This window comes from Heterocephalus glaber, unplaced genomic scaffold (genome assembly GCF_053883595.1).
Source record: "Heterocephalus glaber isolate CG9 unplaced genomic scaffold, H.glaber_assembly_v1.0 deba00001662, whole genome shotgun sequence".
Classification (NCBI taxonomy): Eukaryota; Metazoa; Chordata; class Mammalia; order Rodentia; family Bathyergidae; genus Heterocephalus; species Heterocephalus glaber.
Genome location: NW_028258403.1, coordinates 15,623,714 through 15,649,108, shown reverse-complemented (window position 1 = coordinate 15,649,108; position 25,395 = coordinate 15,623,714). Strand labels below are relative to the sequence as shown.

The 25,395-nt window shown below is 39.7% G+C and overlaps 1 protein-coding gene across 1 annotated transcript in view; it reads left to right on the top strand.

The window, feature by feature from the left end:
• Positions 1-25,395, top strand: part of Snx6 (sorting nexin 6) — a 41,565-nt gene that overhangs the window by 5,752 nt on the left and 10,418 nt on the right. The window contains exons 3-9 of the mRNA XM_004867574.4: positions 6,651-6,755; positions 8,154-8,264; positions 10,447-10,568; positions 12,362-12,485; positions 18,209-18,304; positions 20,684-20,789; positions 24,728-24,803. Coding sequence (XP_004867631.1) covers positions 6,651-6,755; positions 8,154-8,264; positions 10,447-10,568; positions 12,362-12,485; positions 18,209-18,304; positions 20,684-20,789; positions 24,728-24,803 — 740 coding nt within the window. The remainder of the gene's footprint in view (positions 1-6,650; positions 6,756-8,153; positions 8,265-10,446; positions 10,569-12,361; positions 12,486-18,208; positions 18,305-20,683; positions 20,790-24,727; positions 24,804-25,395) is intronic.

Genomic DNA, 25,395 nt, shown 5'->3' with positions numbered 1-25,395 from the left:
GCTTGGCTCAGATACTTGGATTTTCATTTACACCTGCACAGTGTTTGGCTTGAACATGTTCACTTAAAATTTTCAGGTCGAAATATGACATAGTGTTGGCTGAGGATAAAATAATGATTAAGACAAAGTTCCTGTCCTGAGATCATCACTATGTGGTAAAGAGATAGTGTTATAATCCCTTGTGATAAAGTCCCATGAGAAGACAAGAGTGTTTAGCTTTGGAGGAGGAGTAGTGAAAGGTAAAGTAATAATTACACACTTGTATAGCATTTGCTGTGTGCCAGGGATTTTACATATATTAACTCAGTTCTCAAATTCCTATGAAATAGCAGCTGCTATTCTCCTTTGGAAAGGAGCACTGATGTTCAGAAAGATTAATTTCCCCGAGATCATACAGCCAGACACAGGCGGTTAGCTTCTAGGGCCTGAGCTCAGCATTGGTGATATAGCCAGAATGAGCTCTTAAATGTTGGTCTTGAATGTTGTGGACTGCCAGGGAGGGGGGCAGGAGGGGCTGAAAGGGAGGTTAGGTATAGGTGATTTGGTTCTGCCTGGAGAGCCTGTTGTTACAGGGGGAGAGGTTTGCAAAGGAGTTATGGCTCATACAGATAAAGTGTAGAATGATACAGGCTCCAGGCAGTGGGAAGTTATGAGGGATTTTTTTTGGGAGGGGGGTGATACAGGATCTCACTGTGTAGATCAGGCTGTCCTTGAGCTCACTATGTAGCCCACGCTGGCCTCAAACTCGAGGTGATCCTCCTGCCTCAGCCTCCCTGAGATTATAGACATGTGCCCCCACACTCAGCATGCTGAGGGATTTAAACTTTAAGATAAAGTAAGAAATGCATATGCCCAGATGAAAATAGCTTTGTAGGTTGTTCTGATGTGAAGGGTGGATTGATGTTTCATTCAGAAAGCAAAGAAGCCAGTTAATAGGCAATTAGAACAGTCCAGATGAGAAATGACAAAGGTAGAAGTAAGATAGTAGAAGAGGGGGTTGAAGGAGAGGCTATAGCAAAGAGACGTATTGAAGATAGAATTGACAGGGTGTAGTGACTGAGTACAGGGACTGGGCAGAGAAGGAGAAAATGCAGAATATGAGGAGTGGCATCAGGGCCAGAGGGTGGTTTAAAACTGGTTTCAGTCTGTTCGGGATAAAATCCCTGTTAGGGTAAAGTGCATCTAACCCTGTGTTCCTGAACTAGAATGTGAGATGATCTGCGCAGGGGAGGGTTGGATCTCTTCACTGCTGTCTCCCTAGCACTAGAACAGTGCTTGGCACATTAAAGGGAATCGAACAGTTGTTTAGCAAGTGGCTACATCCAGGTGGATATATCTAGTTGGTGATGTGAAATTCTTACTGGGAACTTTGAACAAAAAGACTGAATTAGAGATATAAATTTAGGAGTTAGTAGTCAAGAGTGGTTGAGATCACCAATATTAGATAGCAGCCAGGGGAAGCAAGAGGCTCAGGAAGAAGAGTGCCTGCTGAGCAAGAGGGAGGAGGAGAATGAGACTCCACGAGGTGAGAGCTTGAGGGGGTAGTCAGAGTGTGCTTGGGCACAATCCCATAGAGAGACAGGAGGACCGAGTTCTCACTGGCTTTGGGGATTAGTCACTCTTGGGAAGAGCATTGTATGACTGTGGACTGGGGCAGACAGGAGGTGAGATGCAAAGGGTCAGGCGGCTCAGTGCTTCCCAGGACACAGCTTCCTCTGAGGGCGTAAAGGTACAGGGAGGATGGATTTATTTGTAGAAAGGTTTGTTGATGAGGGAAGGGAAATTGCTGCTGGCATTTACTTTGCCGGGATATTGGAGGCAAGAGTGAGAGAGAGAGAGTGCCAGTGTGGTGGAGAGTTGAGTGAAGTTTGGACTAGGTGCTGCAGGCAATCCTGAGAGCTGAGCAGGTTGTGAATCTAACCCTGCAGGGGGCTATTCGTATCATTGAAAATGCCATCACTGGTTTAATGCAATTTGGAAGCAATTAATTTGTAGTGGACCCATCTAGACAGTTGTGATTTTTTCTAGCCATACCCAGCCCCTCAAATATAAAGCTAAAAAAGTTGATTAAATTGATCCTGAGTCTGGGGAAAGAAGGAATGAAGCAGAGAAGGTGCTGACAGACTGGAAATATGGAAAAGTCACAGAACTAAAGGTATTTCTTAGGTCATTATGCATAGTAAAACTGGCAGAAAACAGGAAGCACTTAATTTTGTATTATGTAAAGTTTATCTTTCTCAGTGCAAAAAAATGAAGGCAGGCTTTTGTTTTGTTTTGTTTTGAGAGCTTGTTTGGAGGTTCTAGCAGGGAAGCACAGCTATTCGTTTGACCTTGACCAAGGATATGGTTCTCCTATCCATCCTCTGTCGGGGGTGGTCATCCTTTTCGACCTAGCGTGCAGCTTCGGGAGGGTTGAACATAGAGTTGTGAGGGAGGAAGGGGATACCCGCCTAGCCAGCCAGGTCAGCCGAGTCAACCCTGGCAATCAGTGGGTGACAGATGTCACAGCCAGATCACCCTTACATCCTGTTTTATTTTGAGGCAGGGTCTCACCAGGTAGCCCAGACTGGCCTGGGACTTGCTGTGTAGCCCAAGCTGACCTCAAACTGAAGATCCTCCTGCCCCAGCCACACAAGGGCTGGGATTGCAGGCTTACGTAGGACTGTTATTTGCATATAAATGCTAAAAAATTTATTGAATAAATGCATATTTCTGTATTGTCCAGCGTTGACTGTCTACATTTGTTCTGTTGATAATACTTGGACTTCTAGCCTGGCGAGCACAAGGCCCTGAGTTCGATTTTCGGCACCCCCCCCCACACACACCCCTGCCCCCCAAATACTTGGACTTCTAGGAAGTACATAGGTAGACATGATTAGTACTGCCCTACTAGTGTCTTGTTTCTGGTATGGTATGAGGGGAAGTCTGGCTGCAAATGTCAGTTTCCAGAAAATGTCTGCCTAGTCAACCATTGATTTGACTGTTTGTTATGTGGGGCATGGATTAGTATTAGAAATGAAATATTAGTAATTGAAATAATATAGGATGAACTAGGTCCAGTGGTGTATGCTTGTGATCCCAAAGTTGGGGGCTGAGGTAGAAGGATCAAGGTGAGTTCAAGGCCAGCCTGGGCTATTTAGACCCTGTCTCAAAACAAAAATATTATAGGACTTCTGTAAAAATCCTAACTGAGCTAGTAGTTAAATAGGTGTAAAATTAGGTCTGAATTAGTGAGCTTAATAGAATATACTTCTCTCTATCTCCTAGGGTTTTTCATTGATTGTACTGTAATTACCCGATAAGTTTCATAGACTAGTTATGATTAATATCTTTCTTTTTCTTCCCACCTTTCTATCCGACAAAAATTTTCTGAGGGCTACCCTTAGGAATATAGCAATGAATCACACAAAAATCTATGTCCCTTTGGAGTTGAATTCTTTTTTTTTTTTGGTACCGGGGATTGAACTCAGGTCCTTGCGCTTGCGCAGCAGGCAGCGAAACCACTGAGCTAAATCCCTGGCCCCTTTTTGGAGTTGAATTCTAGTTAGGGAGGAACATTAAAAAATAAAGTATGTTAGATGATAAGAGCTATGAAAGAAATGAAGGAGGGATACGGATTACTAGGTGGGGTGGCAACAGTGTTTTGAGCCTTCCTGAGAAAAGCCTTCCTGAGACAGACAGACTGAAGACTTGAAGGAAGTGAGCCGGTCAGGTAGTTATGGGGGCAGAAATTCATGTAGAGGAAACATAAGGACAGAGACTTATTAGGTGGCCACTTGCCTGTAAGTATAAAGAGCAAGGAGGCCATGTGGCAGGGCTGCAGTGAGGCAGGGGCATAGTAGATCAGCCAGAGATGGTGCCAGATGGAGATCTGATACCAGTCCAAGAACTTCGGCTTTTCTCCTGGTGGGAACCCTGTGTATTTAGAGAACAGAAATGATTAGAGTATTTGAAATGGAATGATTTCTGGTTTAATGAGATCATAGTAGTGGTTCTGTGAGGGACAGATTAATGAAGGACAAGGACAGAAGCAAAAGGCAAGTGGGAGGCTATTGCAGTAATCAAAGCTCCTGTCTTCCGTATTTCCCCATCCGTTGGTGAGCATTTGTTTTTCTGGCAAAAGATAGATCTCTTCTCTCTCTGTCTCTCTCTCTCTCTCTCTCTCTCTCTCTCTCTCTCTCTCTCGTTTTTTGAGACAAGGTCTCACTGTGCAGAGTTTAGGCTGGTCTGGAACTTACTATGTAGTCTTGAACTTACTACGTAGTCTTGAACTTGTGGCGGTCCTCCTGCTTCAGCCTGCTGAGTATTGTGATTATAGGCATGAGCTGCCACCATGCCTGGCTAAAAGAGAACTCACTTTTTTTCCCCTTCTTTTGAAACAGGTTCTTCCTATGTAATTTATATAGTTTAGGCTGGCCTTGCAGTAGTCCTCCTGCCTCAGCCTCCTAAGTACTGGAATTGCAGGCATACGCCACCATGCTCAGCTCAAGAGAATGCACTTTGTTTTGTTTTGGTTTTTTGAGACAGGGTCTCACTGTGTAGTTCAGGCTGGCTTTGAACTCACTGTGTAGCCCAGGCTGGTCTCAGGTGTGTGCCACCATGCCCGGCAAGAGAACTCACTTTTTTTTTTTTTTTTTTTTTTTTTTGGTTTCAGGGATCGAACTCGGGTCCTTGCGCTTGCGAGGCAGGTGACGGAACCACTGAGCTAAATCCCCGGCCCTAAGAACTCACTTTTAAGAAATGTTCTAAACTAGATACTTCATAAACTATAATATACTACTATACTATATAATTCAGTACTAGTAACTATTAATGAATGTCTTTACTATTTACATGTGAACAATTAACCTATAACAGGGTTGTTTTTTTTTTTTTTTTTTGGTACCAGGGATTGAACTCGGGTCCTTGTGCTTGCAGGGCAGGCAGTGCTGGAACCACTGAGCTAAATTCCCGGCCCTAAACTGAGAAGAGGCTATCTCTCTCTTTTTTTTTTTTTTTTGTACCAGAGATAGAACTCAGGACCTTGTGCTTTCGAGACAGGCAGTGGAACCACTGAGCTAAGTCCCTGGCCCGTTTTTTTGTTTCTGTACTGGGTATTAAACTTAGGACGTTGTGCTTGCTAGGCAGTCCAGGTGCCACTGAGCTACATCCCTGGCCTAGGACAGAATCTTTAAATTATTTTTTTAAATGATACTATCTTTTGTTGCCTAATTCACATTCTCAGTCCTTCTTTTGACCAGTGATATGGTCAGTCTCTGACAAAAGAAAATACTGTATAAGTTTATTGACCTGGGTAAAGATTAAACCTCAGAATATAATCTAATTAGAAATTTCCTCAAACTGAATTCACTGTGCTAAATCCCCGGCCAAGTGTTTATTTTTTTTGTTTTTGTTTTTTTTGTTTGTTTGTTTTGGTACCGGGGATCAAACCGGCTCCTTGTGCACCAAGTGGCGAAACCACTGAGCTAAATCCCTGGCCCAGTAGATTTTTTTTTTTTTGGTTCTGGGGATCCATCCTTGCATTTGTGCAGCAGGCGGTGAAACCACTGAGCTAAATCCCTGGCCCAAGTCTTTATTTTTTAAAAGCATATTTATTCAAGAGTCAGTTGTGCGAATTGAAATGAGTAGAAATTACTTGAAAAACTTTCCCTTTAATAAGTCACAGGATTTCTGTTTTTTTTAAAAAAAGACCTTTCTCCCCCTTTTTAAGAAGAATACTATCTCCTCATTGTCTACATGTCAGTTTTCAATAAACCTGTTGTCTAAAAAAAAAATATGTGTGTGTGTTTGTGTATGTATTGTGGAGAAGTGGGAAAATAGAGAAACATATAAAGAAAGCCTGTTAGGGCCAGGTATTTAGCCCAGTGGTTCCTCCACCTGTCTCGCAAGCGCAAGGTCCCAAGTTTGATCCCTGGTATCAAAAAACCCAGAAAGCCCTGCCTTCACAGTTTAAGTATTTCCTACAAAGGCTTTGCATGCTTTTTTAAATAAGAGTCTTACTATGTTGTTGGGCTGTTAATCTCTTGGACCTAAAGATCTTCCTGCCTCAGCCTCCCAAGTCCTAGAGCTACAGGTATGTGTCACTCTGCCTGACTTTTATATACATTTTTTAAAAGTATGATTGAGGCCTGGCATGGTGGCATATGCCTGTTCTAGGGTTACAGGAGGTGAGCCAGGAGGATCGCTGCAAGTTCAAGGCCAGCCTAAACTACACAGTGAGACCCTGTCTCAAAAAATCCAAAAATAAAAAAAAGCAGAGTTAAAATTGTTGTTGAATATTCTTTTTATATGTTTTTACTCTGAAAGGTAAGCACATTTCCTTTAATTTAGAATACTTGATACTTAGGGGATCATCTTATTGGAAAATAGGGGTTTTGGGGGGATGAAATTAGAGTGGATCGTGGTTAGTTTACTAGTTCATGCAGAGCAGAGTTCTGTTATGTGGTATCCATTGAAAGTTGGTGAAGTTAATGGCATCATCCAAAGCATCTGCTCCTGAGTAAATTTTAGGTAAATTGAGCTTTCGTGTTCTCTTAGTCTTGAGATTCTTTCCTTTGTCTTGTTTTTGTATTGTATTACTATCTGAGAAAGGAATGAAATTACATAAAAGCAGAGTTTTCATTAAGATAATACTTATTTTCTTTTTTTAGCTTAAAGCAATAAATGTAGATCTTCAAAGTGATGCAGCTCTGCAGGTGGACATTTCTGATGCTCTGAGTGAGAGGGACAAAGTAAAATTCACTGTCCATACAAAGGTAAATGGGCCATTGATTAATGTTGCGCTGTTATTTATATATAATATGTGGACTAGAATTCAGGTTCTGAATATAACTGGAAAGAAATATTTTAGTTTATAATTCCAGGCATTTCAGCAAAAAATGTTTTAGGAAAATGTACTTTTTAAAGATAAACGTTAAAGGGCCCAGGGTTTAGCTCAGTGGTTCTGCTGCCTACCTCGCAAGTGCAGGGACCCGAGTTTGATCCCCGGTACCAAAAAAAAAAAAAAATTTTAATGATTAATCATAGAACCTAAGCATAATGCAAATTTAATTTTCTCTAGGTTTTTAATCTTTTATTTTTTTAATATCTTTTTTGGGGGGGTACTGGGGATTGAACTTGGGTCCTTGCGTTTGTGAGGCAGGCAGTGGAACCACTGAGCTAAATCCCCGGCCCCTTTTTAATATCTTTTAATATAATTGTGATTTTCAGTTTTGTGTTCCTTCAGTTAGATTACTGTCTTACAAATTATTATTCTTGGGCCAGGTATTTAGCTCAGTGGTGCTGTGCCTGCCTCGAAAGCACAAGGTCCTGAGTTTGATCCCCAGTACTGCAAAAACAAAAACAAATTATTATTCTTAGATTTTAGTTCTGGGGATATTTTCAAATTGTAGAACTGTTTTTTCTGTGTTTGAATAGTTGAGTTTGATATATATTGACAGGATAACTTTTTTTTTTTGGTACTGGGGATCAAACTTGGGTCCTTGAGCTTGGGAGGGAGGCGGCAGAAGCACTGATCTAAATCTCCAGCCTGACAGGATAACTTTTAAGTAATGATAGCAGTATAATAAGAGCCTGTCAGCTTATTTCCCCAAAAATCTGAAGATAAGTTTGTGTAGGTAAAACTGGGATTTTCATACTGCAGTTAGTTTTGGTTTTGTTGCAGTATGGGATCAAACTCAGGACCTTGTGATTGCAAGGCAGGTGCGGCACCACTGAGCTAAATCCCTGGCCTGTTCTTTTTGTTTTTTGATAGGGTTTATTATTGGGTTTTTTTGAGTCAGTCTTGCTATGTAGTTCAGGCTGAGTTTGAGCTCATGATGTAGCCCAGAGTGGCCTTGAATTTGGGGTGAGCCTCCTGAGAGCTGGGATTACAGATATGTACCACCATGTCCAGCTTTTTGTAGGATCTTTTGATATGTTTTGTTTGTTTTTTGTGTTGCTGGGGGTTGAATTAGGGCATGCTCGGAAAGCAGTCTAGGGAAGTGCTGTACCGCCACGTTACATGCCCAGCCCTTACTAGAGTTTAAAGGCACTGACAGTCTTTCAAGTAAGACTGATTTTCTTTTTAAACTAAGATGTAAAATGTTTATTAAAACTAAGATTAAAATGCTTGTTAGTGTAATTTTGACTTTTATTCATGAATCTCTTTGCAGAGTTCGTTGCCCAATTTTAAACAAAATGAGTTTTCTGTTGTTCGACAACATGAGGAATTTATCTGGCTTCATGATTCCTTCGTTGAAAATGAAGACTATGCAGGTTATATCGTAAGTACTGAGATTTCATTTTAATTCTATTTTTTTTAGTGACATTTTGGATATTTTTGTTCTGTTTTGTTTTGGGTTTTTGTTGTGAGACAAAGTCTCACTAGGTATGTAGTTCAGGGTGGTCTTGAACTCACTATGTAGCCCAGGCTGGCTTCGGGAACGTGCAGTGATCCTCCGCCTCAGCCTCCTGTATGCTGGTATTACAAGCGTGCCTTACCATGCCTGGTACATTCTTATGTGTTGCAGTCTTGCTTAGCTTTTTTTTGGTACCGGGGATTGAACTCAGGACCTTGTGCTTGCAAGGCAGGCATGGTGCCACTGAGCTAAATCCCCAGCACTTGCTTAGCTTTTTTTTTGGTACTGGTGATCGAATGCTTAGCATTTTTGCGGGTTTTTTTGGTACCAGAGATTGAACTCGGGTCTTTGCGCTTGCGCAGCAGGCGGCAAAACCACTGAGCTAAATCCCTAGCCCTCTGCTTAGCATTTTTAATAACTGATGTGATTTTATAAGATTGCCAGTTACAAATTATTGGGCTGCCACCTCTTTTCCTGAGTGTGGAGCTGTGAGAATATGTTAAGCTTCCTCATTTCAGCTTAAATTCTTGGTGTTAGAATTGAACTGGCTTGTCCTAGGGATTAACTGAGGGGAGTTGCAAACCATATTGATTTGAATCCTTGGATAAATAACAGGAGTTGGAAGACTCCTGAAGATGGAATAATCAAGACAGGTGGTTAGGTTATTCTGCCTCAGCTGTTGATCACATTCAGATTTGTGAAATTTAACTTCATTTGATTTTCCCTAAAGTTGTCGTGGCCAAATTCCCTCTCCATCCTTGTGGGCACCACTCCTTTTCAGTTATTTGTCTCCTTTCTACAGTTCAGTTTGGTGACTAACCAGTAGCGCATTTCTTTTCTTATTCTGTTTCCACCCTGTCCCCTACCTTCTTGTGTGACTGCACTTTTTTCACTACTTTCTCCTTCCATGGGTGAAGCACTTCTCAGAGCTAAGACCGTCTGTGTATCTGGTGCTCACCATCATGCCTAGCATGTAGTAGATGCTCAGTGAATGTGTGCTGAACTCTACTTAATGCTTTCTGACCCTATTACTCTCTTGGTTGGAACCCTTTTCTTGTAGAATTTCTAAAAATTTTTAATTTAATGTTTTGTGTGTGTGTGTGTGCTGGGGATTTTCTACATGCTAGGCAAGCACTGTAACACTGAGGTTCATACTTAGCCTTTCTTGTACTAATTTTTACTTTAACTTTTCTTCCTTGTATCTCCTTTGGTCTCTTTAACTTTCCATCATTTTGTCCTTAATAATTCTTACTTGTAGATCCTTCTTCCCAAGATAATTTTTTTCTTACATTGTTTCCTTGAATAATGTATTTCTTCTGGATCTTTTCTTTTTATGATAAGTGCTTATTCCCTGTTTGGATAAGTAGAATGAAGTTAGTCATCCATCTGTGTCTTACTTGTTTTGTTTTTTATTTTTATTTTTATTTATTTATTTTTTGTACCAGGGTTCAAAGTCGGGACCTTGTGCTTGTGAGGCAGGTGGTGGAACCACTGAGCTAAATCCTGGGCCCTTGTTTTTTATTTTTTGAGACAAGGAATATCTTGCTATGTAGTTCAGACTGGCCTTGGACTCACCATGTAGCTGGCCTCAAACTTGCAGCAATCCTCCTGGCTCAGCCTTCCAAGTGCTGTGATTACAGGTGTGCTGCCTGGTTCTAGTCTTTATTAATTTTTTAAAAACACAGGCATAAAGCCACAATAAATTCATTAATTTCAAAAAATACAGTTGTATTTAATCACACCCTTTACATACTCTTGAAAAATAGCATACATATTTGCTATACACATTCATTCAATCTATCATCAGAACTTGGTGCACATAAGAATTTGAAGACTCTAGGTTGCCATGTAGGAGCCTAAAGATTGAAGTTTGAGAACTATTCTAATATCAGAAAATAATGTTAGGCTCTGTTTCTTCTTTGGTGTAAAGGACCTCAATGATGTTAGTTTCTAGAACTAGTGAATTTCTCTAATCTGAATTTGGGTGTTTCTGGTGCTCATCTCGTTCAGAATACCTTTAGCTTTCTCAATACAGTAGTTTAGTAGTGGTACAGTGCTGACAGAAATGAAATGTTCCCTTATATTTAGTGATTTGGTTTTGTTATAGATTCCACCAGCACCACCAAGGCCTGATTTTGATGCTTCGAGAGAAAAGCTACAGAAGCTTGGAGAAGGGGAAGGGTCAATGACAAAGGAAGAATTCACAAAGATGAAACAGGAACTGGAAGCGTATGTGATGTTTTCTTTTTGTTGCTTTTGTTAACTGTGCTTGTTTGAATGCCTTTTTGTGTGCTCTCTGGTATCTCGTTCTTTCAGTCATTTCACCACAGTGACTCTTTTGGAAAGATACAGGTTTAAGTTACACAACTGGCATTAGTGATCATGATCAGAGCCTACAGGAAAATTATAGAATAATTGTGTCCATTGTAAAATTCTTCAGTGTTTTAAAGAGACTCTGAAAATTGAAAAAAAATACCTAAGAGTTTATAAAAGAGCAGTAAAAAGGGAACGTGACTTTTAAAACAGAATGAATATTTTAAAAAAATAAGTGTGTGTGTGTGTGTGTGTGTGTGTAATTTCCCCTTTTCTCTACCTGTGGCTTCTGGTCAAAAGGGAAAGAATTAGGAGCAGAGTAACTAGAGAATTGCTAAGAATTGCTTATCATTAAGTATTAGTTTCATATATAATAGAAGTATATTAAGTCCTTGGAAAATTGTGTAATTTATTTCATTTTTTAGCCTATTTACTGAAAATACATAATCTTTCCCTTTTTTATTAAATATTTGAATTTTGGATTTTCTATATGTTATTTCTCTTTATTTTGAGACTTGTACAAGGAAACAATTTTTCTTTCATTCTTGTCACCTGCATCTCTTTTTCTGGTCATTTCTCCCCTTCATAGATTTCCTCTTTTCCTCTTTCACTTAGTTTTAGTCTCCAACCATATATTGGAGCTGGGGCTGTAACTTGGTGGTACAGTGCTTGTCTACTGTGCATGAGGCCCTAGATTCAATCCCTAGTACCGCACAAAAATTTAAAAAGCATATAAGCACACTGCTACTATACTCTTTAGAATGCTAAATAAATTGTTTTGAAAAGATAAATCAGTAACATAATGACTGATATTTTAAGAATTCTGTCAGTGCTGGGTGCAAGCCATAGTCTGATAGCAGATAGATATATACTTAAAGTTTTTAATAACAACTGGAACTTAGCAGAGCACATTAATATTGAAGGATCTGTGATTTTCCAGTGGCCCTGATCATGATTCTTTTGTGGTCTGGTTAGGGGTTGGATAACAGAGAGCCTTGGGTTTATTCTGCTACCTCCATCCTCTGCATCCTTCTTTTTTGTCTTCACTGAATGACTACCCTCCCAAAGATCAAACTCCTCCCAACATTGAGCCTGCTGGTTTGCTGGTATGTAAAACTTATCCTTCTTGCACATAGTTGCAGCAAGAATATTGGACCTTTTTTCCTTGAGTGTTTTTTCCCTATCAAACGGACATATATCACTGTCATGGAATTCATTGATGATATTAAAATACTTTAAAACACTTTTCTTCAGTGTAATGGCAAAACCCAGTCTCTCTATGGTGAGTTTCTTTCTTGTGTGTTTGAGTCATTAAATGAGAATAATTATTAACGTTGAAAACATGGTTAGTGAATTTTGGGTTTTGATTATTTTTTGTACTAAGTTATTTAAAAGAAGCAATTATATAGAAATTGAATCATTAAGGTTGTATCAGGTAATTTCTCTGGAGCTAAAAGCAGATACCTCACCTACGACCTTTAACATCAACTTGGATAGTAAGAAGTTTATAAAACTTATACTAACATTTAGGTATAATATATATTATTAATTAGCATGAAATCTTTTTCGGTGCTGGATTTTATATGTTTAATAAATAGTTTAGCTAAAACCTTTGTTTAAACCTAAAGATTATTTGCTGAAAAAATTTTTTGGAGATGACATTGTAGTTGATACAATTTTTTACCTTTAATTTTGTGTGTTGTTTCTAGTGAGTATTTGGCAATATTCAAGAAGACAGTGGCGATGCATGAAGTGTTCCTGTGTCGTGTGGCAGCTCATCCTATTTTGAGGAAAGATTTAAATTTCCATGTCTTCTTAGAATATAATCAAGATGTGAGTATCAGATTGATTAAAATAATAATTGAAGTTTCTTTTTAGAGTCATTGGAAAAGGCAGGGAGTAGTTAGAAAAACGTAAGTCCTCTTTAAGAATACTTTTATTTTTCGCGGTATTTTAAAGTGGCCTATTGTCAGTATTTCAGTAGGACTAGAGTAATTAAAGGAATGATGGGAAATCATATTACAGTTTAAGCATCCCTAATCAAAAATCTGAAATCTGAAATCTTTGGCCACCCAACATACCCTCAGAAAGTTTCAGATTTTAGAGCTATTCAGATTTCAGTGATTTGGATTAGTGATGCTTGGTCATTAAAGCCTATGCAAATAACCCAAAATCCCCAGAATTCCAAAATCTGAAATTCTTACAGTCCTAAGCATTTCAGATAAGGGATACTAAGTCTACGTGGGACATTGGTTTTTCATCCTGAAGAGTAAACTTAAGAAAGAGAGTTATCGGGCCGGGGATTTAGCTCAGTGGTTCAGCCACCTGCCTTGCAAACACAAGGTCCCAAGTTTGATCCCTGGTACCAAAAAAAAAAAAGAAAAAGAAATAGGGTTATCAAATTTGTTAAGTCTCCTTAAGTTTGATTTTGGCATGTTCTGAATCCTTACGGAGAATTGCAGGGAGGTGCATGAGCTAAAGAATTCCATTCCTGGGCCGGGGATTTAGCTCAGTGGCACTGTTCCTACCTTGCAAGCGTAAGGTCCTGAGTTTGATCCCTGGTACCAAAAAAAAAAGAATTCTATTCCCTTGTGTAAATGACTGACTTTGGATCTGTTTAACAGCCATTGGTCAGTGCTTATTGCTCCAATTTTCTCCACTTTTCTTCTTTTTATTTATTTATTTTTGGTACCGAGGATTAAACTCTGGTCCTTGTGCTTTTGAGGCAGGCGATGGAACCACTGAGCTAAATCCCCAGCCCTCCACTTTTCTTCTTTCCTGCCTAAAAGCTGCTTCAGCAAGAGAATGAGGTGATTGAACTTTTAGGATTTCTTCATTAAGGGTTGGGGAGTAGCTCAGTGGCACTGTGCCTGCCTGGCAAGCACAAGACCCTGAGTTCAATCCCCAGTAAGGGGAGGGGTCCTTCATTCACAGTGTTGTGTTGACAAAGCTAGGTGTGGTGGTACACGCTTTTGATCCTAGCACTTGGGAGGCTGCCTGCACTACAAAGGGAGACCAAAGGGAGACCGTATCTCAAAAAACAAAACAAAACATGTTGACAAAAATCTTTTTAGTGGATAGGTGTTACAGATTTTAGAACTTGTTTTTGGATAACAAGATTAAATAATTTGGGGCCAGGGATTTAGCTCAGTGGTGCCACTGCCTGCCTCACAAGGGCCTGAGTTCGATCTCCAGTATCAAAAAAAAGATTAAATAATTTTATTGGAAAACGAATTTAGTATACAGTAGTGCTATTTGCTTACAAGTTAACATAAAGATGAAAGAATTTTGTGCATAAGTTTCCTTTTCTTGTTTGGTCTTAGAAGATATGATAGTAAAATATCCTAAGTAACAAGGACATAAAGATTGATAAAAAATGTATGAAGTAACTCAAGATCAAGAAATATTTAGCACTTTAAGCATAGGTACTTTCATAGTATGAATATGGTGTGTGATACTGGCATGTGGTCATTTAAGAACTATAAAGATTACTTTCTATTGTGAATTATATGAAGCTGAAAAATGATTTTAATAGAGTTGTAAAGAATACAGTCCATAGAACACATTATAGGATGCTGTCATTGCTTTTTTTTTTTTTTTTTGATAGGATCTTACCATGTAGTTAAGGCAGGTCTTGAACTCAATATGTAGCCCAGGCTGGCTTCAAACTCACAGTGATCCTCCTGCCTCAGGCTCTAAAGTGCTGGGACTACAGGCATGGGCCACCATGTCTGGCTGCTTTTTTATCTTTATAAGTTTGTTTTTTGCTGGGCCTTATTTATGGCTGGGCTAAAACCCTGTTAACAATTTGGAGTATGTGAAGTCTGAAGTGTGGTAGTTTTCAGTGCAAGGCTGCTTGATGTATAGTAGCTTCACTCTCCAGACACTATCCTATTGCCACAGCCCGTAGCAGTACTTAAAAGAAAAAAAAAAATACACACACACACACACACACACACACACACACATTTTTTTTATTCTTTGAGGCAGAGTCTTGCTATGTAGTTCAGGCTGGCCTTGAACTTGCAGCAATCTTCCTGCCTTAGCCTCCTGATTACCTCAGCCTCCCGAGTGCTGGGACAGGCATGCACCACCACGATGACCAGCTATAAATTTTTATATATATATATAGAAAGAGAGAGTCTGTTTTCTTCCAATCTCTGTGAGGGTAGGGAAAAGTTAAGTTTTCACCACTGTTTTAGAGTAATGTCTAGCAATTGATGGAAAATAAATTTTTTTTTTTTTTTGGTACCAGGGATCGAACTCGGGACCTTGCGCTTGCAAGCAGGCGATGGCACCACTGAGCTAAATCCCCAGCAAAATATATATTTTTTGTGTCAATAAGTGAAAGATTACTGAATGTTGGGTACTGGGAATTGAACTCAGGACCTTGCAGTTGCCAGGCAGGTGTGGCACTGCTAAAATACATCCCTGGCGAAGATTACTAAATATTTAGACCAGCATTATAAATAGCTTTCAGAAAGCTTAGGATTTCATAGATTTTTCTCACCAATGTAGATTTCTTTCTTTTTATTCCTTACAAACATATACTTCATATTTTTGTTTGATTTTTGGTTTTCTTGGTACCGGTGATCGAACTCGGGGTCCTTGCGCTTGTGCAGCAGGCAGCGAAACCACTGAGCTAAATCCCTGGCCACAAACATATATTTCAGAGAGCCAGGTGTGGTGATGCATGCTTGCATTCCCAACTACTCAAGAGACTGAGACAGGAATATTATGAATTTGAGACCAACCTGGGCAACTTAGTGAGACCCAGTCTCAAAATAAAATTTTACAAAAGCACTGGGGGTGTAGCTCACTGCTCCCCGAGTTCAGTCCCCAGTACTGCGGGAAAAATCATAACATTAATAGGCTCAAAATTAAATTTTTTCCTCAATTTTATTTCTAATGCTGATTCCCTCCCCCAACTTAATTCACCACTGACCCAACTTTTTTTTTTACCCTGGTTTCATGTTTATTTTTAAAAGGTTGTTATTTTTTTCCTCTTTATTTCTGAAGAGAGGGGCTGGGGATTTAGCTCACTGGTTCCGCCGTCTGCCTGGAAAGCACAAGTTCAATCCCCGGTACAAACGAAAAAAAATCATTTCTGAAGACATATTTGATCTTATGGAAATATTTTCAAATTCAGAGAATCAAAAAAATAAATTAATAAAATTAACCAGCGTAAGCAATGTTAATATTTTGGTGTATGTCCTTGTGTGTATTATTTTCTACATAAATGTATGTACATATATTGTCATGTTTTTTTGGTACCAGGGATCGAACTCAAAATTTTGTACTTTCCAGGCAGGCACTGCCCCACTAAGCTACATCCCAGCTATTATCATGTTTTTATCGAAGTAAAGTTTTACCATTCTTTCCAAATGTAGCCTACTTTTGTCATTTCCCAATGAAACATCACATAATTTTCTTTTTCTTTTCATTTTTTTCTCTATCTTTTTCTTTCTTTGCAGAACTTGAAATTGAGCCCTAGACTTCACATTGAGCTATATCCCCAGCCCTTTTTAAAAAATTGAGACAGGGTCTCACAGAGTTGCCCAGGCTGAGTTTTGAGAAAGTAAACTTATTGACATGATCATGTTTCCCCCCCTTTTTTTTTGTTAACGTGGCTTATTACATTATGCCTTTTCATTTTGACTGAGATAACTGTAAGTTCCCTGTACTTCCTGGTCTTTAGAATATCTTGTGATTGATTGAATGCTTGACTTTACCTACTTCCCAGTCTCCTTCATGGACTTTTTCCTCCATATACCCATTAATTTACATTTTCTTTTCCCGAGGTTCTCATGGAGTTCTGTAGAGGATTGAAGTTCTTCTAGACTCAGATTCTATGCATTTTTTTTTATAAGTGTTCTCATACTCCTGTGGCTTCAGATACACTAATGTGCTGTCATCATGCTACTCTAGTAACTAGGTCCCAGCCCTGTATATCAAGCAGCCTACTAAAAAGCTCCACTGAATTGTCTCCTTAGCATTGTTTTCTTACCTCACATGAACTCTTTTTTTTTTTTTTTTTTTTTGGTGCTGGGGATTGAACTCAGGACCTTGCGCTTGCAAGGCGGGGGCCGGAACCACTGAGCTAAATCCCCAGACCACACATGAACTCTTTAAGCTTGTAGAGACCAGTTCCCTCAGGTCTCGAGTCTGAAGGCTCTGGCCTGATGAACTGACAATCTCCCAGAGTCACCTTTTTTTTTTTTTTTTTTTTTTTGGTACCGGGGATCAAACTCGAGTCCTTGCGCTTGCAAGGCAGGGTGCAGAACCACTGAGCTAAATCCCCGGCCCCAGAGTCACCTCTTAATACCATCCCCTGGGGGATTAGGTTTCAACATATGAATTTGGGAAAGGCACATTCAGTCAGAACACAGCAGGTGGTGATGGAGATTTGTGAGTCATTTACATAAATGTAGTTGTTCTGGAACAATCCAGGTTTAGTTTGTGAGGGTTTGCCCCAAAGTTGTCATGAGACTGAAGGAGGGAAGGCAGACAGATCTAGGATTGCAAAGAATGCAGTTTATTGCGGGGGCTGGGGGGGCGGGGTAGCTTTCTGACTAAAAGTGTGTCCTGCATGGCAGCAAGACTAGTTGAATTCCTACAAGTTGGGTCAGAAGAAGGGGTTTATGTATGGATTAAGACAAAGTGACTTCATTTTAGCTGGAGTGTACCTGGTTTATCTTTGGTCTGGTATTGGGGATTGAACTCAGGGCTTTGGGCAGGCTGTACCAATGAGTCCCCAGCCCTACCTGGCTTATCTTAAGCTATTATCAAAGACTCAGGCACATTCCTAGAGTTAGGGTCCCATTGCAGAAGCTCCATATACCACTCTAATATTTTTGTCTATTTATTGTTTGCTAAGAAACTATGCAGGCAAAACCACCTGGGATTACTCAGGGCAGTTAGGATGGTGAGGACTCAAGATGAGTGAGGTCACATAGACAGTAAAGCCCTGGCGATACAGAAACAAGTTAGATGGGATGTTGCTTTATTGAGCACTCTGAGGCAGCAAGCTCCAGGAATCAAAGATTAGCTCCTTCTTGGGCTGGGGATTTAAAAGCGCAAGGTACCAAGTTTGATCGCCGGTACCAAAAAAGAGAAAGAAAGAAAAAAAGATTAGCTCCTTCTCAGTTTTCCCCTTGGGTAACTAGTCATGCTATTCAAATCATCTTTTGTGTGCCCTGTACTATAAGCTGCTGACCCTCAACACAGAACAAGAGGTGATATTTGGGTGAGTTCAGAATGAGGACCATGTGCATGACTAAAAACTGGGATCCTTTTGAGGTTCCCATTTAAATGTCTTAAGGATAAAGGAGGCATTACTTTCCATTTTCTTCTTTCCTTTCCTTTTCCTTCCTTCCTTTCCATTCTCTCTCTCTCTCTTTCTTTCTTATTTTGTATATATAGGTTAGGCTGGCCTTGAGCTCATGGTGATCCTCTTGCCTCAGCCTCCTGAGTGCTGGGAGTACAGGCCAGCACCACTGTGCCTGGCTCCATTTGTAACTTTAGAAATTGCTAATTTTAAATTACCTTTCTTTCAGTTGAGTGTTCGAGGAAAAAATAAAAAAGAGAAACTTGAAGATTTCTTTAAAAACATGGTCAAATCAGCAGATGGAGTCATTGTTTCAGGAGTAAAGGTAAGATTTTTGTTTAATTAGCACTCTTACTGGTTGAGAATTTACTTTAGGAGGGAAATGTATTAAGACTTCAGATGTATAGAACCTAGAGTAAAAGAAAAGTTTGAATAGTAGAATCTGTAGTTTGGTGAAATTGCCCTTGCCGTGGTTCTTCTCTCTGCTGAGTTCCCTTCTCCACAGGATGAGAAGTCTGCAGTCCAAGGGGATTTGGCCTCCTGGAGCCTATACCCCTTTCTTCTAAATCAGTCCATGTTCCAAATATCTAAACAGCCCTCTTCCCCGTATTTCCCTGCCCCAGTCCCAAGCCTTCTAGGTCCTGCATGGGTATCCTCCCCAGCTGACCCCGTGTGCCTTCCTTAGGTGGTCAGGGTGGCATGGGGCACCTGGGAAAAGATGAATGTGTGGGGTGGACTGTCTACCCACAGGGCACCCGGTCTGCTGGGTGCAGGACAGACAGCTGCAGGGTGGGGCAAGAAGAAAGCCTGCCTGTTTGTACACTTAGCCTTGCAAATGTCAGGGGAATTTAGGTTCAGATTTGGAATAAAATCTTGTTGATTTTTTTGGTATCAGGGATTGAACTCACACTTGCAAGGCAGGTGACGGAACCACTGAGCTAAATCCCTGGCCTGATAAAATCTTAATTGAATGGGCTGGGGATTTAGGTCAGTGGCATCATGCCTGCCTCGAAAGCGCAAGGTCCTGAGTTCAATCCCTGGTACCCCCCCCCCCCCGCCCCCGCCAAAAATCTTAATTGAGGTCGTAGTTGTTGTTGTTTTTGTTTTTGGTACTGGGGATCGAACTCAGGACCTTGCGCTTGTGTAGTAGGTGCTGGAACCACTGAACTAAATCCCTGGCCCTGTTGTTGTTTTGAGACAGGGCCTTGCTATGCAGTTCGGGCTGGCCTTGAACTCACTATGTAGTCCAGACTGACCTTGAACTTGTAGCGATCCTCCTACCTCAGCCTCCCAAGTGCTGGGATTATAAATGCATGCCCCACCATCCCCAACTTAACCGAGGTTTTGATGTTGTCTCCTGGTAGCTATATGATGTTGGGAAGAGTTACTTTCTTTCTCTGAATCAGTTTCTCCATTTTCAAAATGAGATTATAGCCAGGTGTGGTGGTATACGCATGTAATTGTAGGATTGCTACAAGTTTGAGGCCAGCCTGAACTACTATACATAACAAGACCCTGTCTTGAAAAAAAGGGAGATAATATATATAAAAATACTTATAAAATTAATTATTTACTAAATAACATCTAAACTTATTGTTTAAAAAATGGTATAGGAGGGCCGGGGATTTAGATCAGTGGTTCTGGCACCTGCCTCACAAGCGCAAGGTCCCAGGTTTGATTCCCGGTACCAAAAAAAAATGGTACAGGAATTGATTTATATGAAGACTTAGCAGCAAAATTTAAGAGAAATATTTCTATTACATTATCAAGCGGATACTGAGTGGTTAAATAATGGTTCTTTGTCATCATTGTTTTTAAAGTTATATATCTACAATAAAATGGATATGCAGAACGTACTTAATGGACTTAGGCTGATTATTTTAAAAGGAGTAACTTACTGAACATGTATAATATATTGACTGGTAGTCCATGTTTTCTTATTTAATCTTAACTATAACCCTGCATGTTGATTTACCCCCATTTTTACAGTTAAGAAAGCTGATACATGAAGATTTCAAATGAGATTTTGTCAGCACTGACTCTTGCTCCTTTGAATTACATTGATGTGGATCTCATGTTACATTATGTCAACTGACGCTTTTCCGATGAATAATTGCTAATGTAGAAGCTGAGAAAGTACTGTTGTAATTTTGATTTGTAATGTATATCTAGCTTTATAATAGAAAAGATAGAAGACAGTGGTTAATTCTCTCACTGCTCCCATGTAGCACATTTGGCCAGGTTGCCCACAGCAGTGGGAAAGGGCCCTAATAAGGCTAGGCAGCCTCTGGGTGACCCACAAAATGCATGCGAGACCAAGCAAAGTACTTGCTGTGGGATACTAGGATTTTTTTTCTTTCTCTCAAAAGCAGTTGCTTAGTCCCAGTGGCAGTAATGTGTTTGTAGAAGTGAAGCATAAGCAGGAGCATGTTTCAGAGTACCACATGTGAACATGAACTGTATATATAAAGGATCATTAAACCTTTAGCTACAAAACCATTTCTTACTTGATTGATAGAAATGCAGGTCTGTGAAAGTCTTAATGTGCTGAAGAAATGGTGTAACATTTGGCTTTTGCGGTTAGCTGTGCTGTTTTCTTGATAATTTTTTTTTTATATCTATAATGGTGGCATAAAGTGATTTACATTTTGAGCTGAAGTAAATGAGTAAAAAAAATCTCATGTTTTCTTTCTTGATCCTGTAGGATGTAGATGATTTCTTTGAGCATGAACGAACATTCCTTTTAGAATATCATAACCGAGTTAAGGATGCATCTGCTAAATCTGACAGGATGACAAGATCCCACAAAAGTAAGACTTCTATGGCTGAAGATTACATTTTTAATGGAATTATAATTATAAAGTTAACTTGTTACTTAGAGTTTGTAAAAGTCTTGATACAGCACAGTGGTTCTTAAACTGTTTTATGAAACCAAGATCCCAACCTCCTTTTAAAGTAAACTTTTGAGGCTGGGGATTTAGCTCAGTGGTTTTGCCGCCTGCTTCACAAGCGCAAGGACCCAAGTTCGATCCCCAGTACCAAAAAAATCCCCAAAAAACAAAAACAAAACAAAAAAAACCCAAACAAACAAAAAAGTAAACCTTTGAGGTCAAAAGCCCTGTTCTTACAGGGCTGAGGATGTAGCTCAGTGGCACAGCACCTGCCTGTTAAGTGAAAGGTCCTGAGTTCAATCCCCAGTACCAAAAAACAACAACCCAAACCTGTTCTTATAATATTTTTTGCCTTTTTCACTATGTTATCATTTACACTGATGATGCAAAGGAAAAAGTAGATAAAACTGCTGTTGCTTTTTTTTTTTTTTTTTTTTTTGGTACTGGGCATCGAACTTGGGACCTTGTGCTTGCTTGCAAGGCAGGTGCTGGAATCACTGAGTTAAATCCCTAGTCCTGCTGTTGCTTTTGTACATGCAAATCAAGACAATAATACCAAGCTGTACTAATAGTCATTTTTTTTTCCTGTCATGACTTGCAGTTTTAAAAAAATGTAACTTTCTCCTGGCACCCTGGGAAGGCAAGCCAGTGTGATCACAAAGTTTGAGCCTTGCGCTGGCTACTTGGGGACTTAGCAAGGCACTATCTCTAAAACATAAAAAGGGGTTGGGAATATAGCTCAGTGCAGAGGCGTTGGGTTCAGTCCCTAGTATTGCAAAAAAAAAAAAGGGGGGGATAAAGATGTACTCCAGTTTTTACTTCTTGAAGGACAATCTTTTTTTTTTTTGGTACTGTGGATCAAACTCGGGTCCTTGCACTTGGGAGGTAGGCACCAGAACCACTGAGCTAAATCCCCAGCCCTGTCTATTAACTTTTTAGGAAACTGCCAGACTTTTTCCATAGTGATCATACCATTTTGCATTTTCACCAGTATTGCCATGAGAGTTCCATTTGTGCCACACCCTTCCCAACAAAGATAGTATCTTACTTACTATATTGTTATTAATGAGATTTTTTAACTGGTACATAAAAAGAATAATTGTATATATTAATACATCATATGATGTTTATACATCTATAATTGTGTAATATTTAAATTGGGTTAAACATACCTGTCATTGTAAACATTTGTCATCTCTTCATGGTGAAAACATCAAAATCTTTTCTTCTAGGGGCAACCCACTTTCCAGTCCCCCTTCTGTCTTTCTTAGGCAGAAGCTTTCTTCCAATAAATTTTTCCTACTCTTAAAAAAAAAAAATCTTCTAGATTTTTTTTTTTCTTTTTCTTTTTTTCTTTTTTCTGGTACTGGAGATCAAACCCAGGACCTTGCACTTACAAGGCAGGTATGGTGCCACTGAGCTAAATCCCTGGCCCTTCTTCTAGATTTTGAAATGAGCAGTACATTATTGTTGCCTTTACCGGAGCTTCTTGCCCCTGTCTGTCACTTAGTACCCATTTATCACCTTATACCATCATTCCCTTCCCTGTGCTCTCCCAAGCCCCTGGTAACAGTCTCTACTCTGAACTTCTGTGAGATTCCATAGGCATGAGATCATATGGCACTTCTCGTTTTGTGCCTAATTTCAGTTAACAATGATTTCCCTTTTATCATTGGTGTTTCAAAAGACAGGGTTTTGTTCTTTTTATGGCTGAATAGTATTCCACTGTGTCTGTGTACAGTGTTTTCTTTATTCATTAGTTGATGAATACTTAGGTCATTTGCAGTTCTTGGCTGTTGCTGATAGTGCGTCATAAAACATAGTAGGGAAGGTATGTCTTCAACATACTGACTTTATTTCTTTCAGTCATGTATGCACAGTAGGATTCCTGGCTCAGGATTTTTGTTTTGTTTTTGTTTTTTGAGACAGGTCTGGCTATGTATTTCAAGCTGGCCTTGAACTCACTGTGTAGCCCAGGCTGGCCTTGAACTTGTGGTGATCCTCCTGCCTCAACCCCCCAGTCCTGGGATTACAGGCGTGAGCCACCATGCCTGGTTGTTATTTATTTATTTATTTATTTTTGAGACAGGGTCTCACTGTGTATTTCAGGCCGGCCTTGGACTCACTATGCAGCCCAGGCTGGCCTCGAACTCGAAGCAATCCTCCTGCCTCAGCCTCCCAAGTGCTGGGATCACAGACATGCACCACTATGCCTGGCTCTTAATTGTGTTTTTCTAATGACTGATGATATTGAATTGCTTTTCTTTTCTTCTCTTTTTTTTTTGTACCGGGGATCAAATTCAGGACCTTGTGCTTGGGAGGCAGGCGTGGCACCACTGAGCTAAATCCCCAGCCCCCTTGAACATCTTCTCTTGCATAAATTCTCAAATTTAATTTTTCTTTTCTTTTTTCTTTTCTTTTCTTTTTTATGGTACCGGGGATCAAACTCGCCTTGCACTTGCAAGGCAGGTGCCAGAACCACTGAGCTAAATCCCCAGCCCCTTAATTCTTTCTTATAAATCAAAGTTTTTGGGCCGGGGATTTAGCTCAGTGGTTTCTGCTGCCTGCTGCACAAGGGCAAGGACCAGAGTTGGATCCCCGGTACCAAAAAAAATCAAAGATTTTTTGGCCCCATTCTAATCTTTTTATTTGCATACAGATTTTAGTGTATTTGTCACTTTCTGCAAAACTGCTTGCTGAGGTTTTGATTAAGGATTAGATTTTGATTAGGATTAGCATCTGTAGATTAATTTGGAGAAAATCGATATCAACAATATTGAGTCCTCTGATACATTCATGTGGTACATTCTTAGTTAGGTCTTTGCTAATTTCAGCACTGTTGGTGTACAGATCTTATACATCTTTAGTTAGACTGATCCCTAATTTTTTAGTGCTATATATTACTTATGAGATGGTTTTTCAGCTTTCAGATATTCTCTGCATATATATATATACATATATATACATACATATATGTATATACATATATATACACACGCACACACAAAGTATTCTTAAAAATGTTTATAGTTCCAGTAAGAGTTTTGTAGCCATATAGCTGATCATGCTGCATCTGCTAATAAAGAGTGACACTTCCTCCTTTCCAGCGTGAATGCTATTTCTTCTCTTCTTGCCCCACTGGGTCCTCTGGTGTAATGCTGCCTGGAGGTGTGAGAACAGGCGCCTTTGCCTCCTTCCTTCTCTTACCGAGTATTCAGTCTTGAATAGTGATGTTAGGTGTAGGTTTTTCCTCTGATGCCTTTAGCAGGTAGAGACAGTTCCCTTACATTTCTAGTCTCTGCTAGTGCACTCCTGTAATCTCAGAGCACTCCCTAAGGCTGAGGCAGGAAGATTGGGAGTTTGAGCCCAGCCTGGGCAACTTAGTGAGACATTGTCTCAGAATAAAGTGAAAAAGGCCACCACCATTCCCAGTGGTCACTGTACCATCCCAGTGTCCTTCCCTCCCAGGCCCTTTTTCCTCTCTGCTGGGTCTTCCTTTCCTCTCCCCAGCCACACTAGGATAGAGTAGACTTTTTCATGCTTTCTGTTACTTGTGTTCTCTTTATTTGAAATGCTCTCCTTTTGCCTGGTAAAGATTTCCTCCTCCCACAAGATCTAGCTCTTTCTATAGTTTCTTTAAATCCTTCCCCAGCCTAATCCAGTGGAATCATCTGTTTCCAATTCCTAAAGCAGTTTTTACACATAAATTTGTCTAATATAATATCTGTTATATTGTGTTACAGTGTTTGTGTCACTTCCTTTACTAGATTTTGGGTGTGTCATATTAAATGTTGCAGTAGGTGCTCAGTATTTTTAAATTAGTGACTATGTCAGATTTTTTAAACCTTTCTCCGTAGGTGCTGCAGATGATTACAATAGAATTGGATCTTCGTTATATGCTTTAGGAACTCAGGATTCTACAGATATATGCAAGTAAGGATTCTAATTAAGAACAGTAAATGTAAGAAACACAAACTTTAATCTGGATGGGCATTCTGGAATGTTCTGTCGAAATACTGATAAGGAACTTTTTTATAAGCTTGGGTTGATTTCAGTTTTTCTCCTCCCTTTATTTTATCTCAGAAATAAAAGTGGGCTTTAATATATATATTTATAATGTTTTATATGATGAAAATGGCTGATTTGTGTGTGTAAGAGAATTTATAGCAGTATTGTTAAGTGTTTGTTCTTGCAGTACTGGTGGTTAAACATGGAGTTCTGAGGGAGCACCACCACGCCCAGTTTCACTTTATAAAAATTTTTTTTTTTTTTTTTTTTTTAATTATATTCTGGTACCGGGGATCGAACAGTTTTTTTTAAACAGGGTCTCAAGCTATATAATTCAGGCTGGCCTCAAACTCACAGCAGCCCTCTTGCTCCTGCCTCAGCCTCCCAAGAGCTGGGATAACAGGCTGAACTGAGTAGAACAGAATTTATTATGAAATTATTTTTTTTGTTTGGTACCGGGGATAGAACTAGGGACCTTGAGCTTATGAGGCTGGCGGTGGCACCACTGAGCTAAATC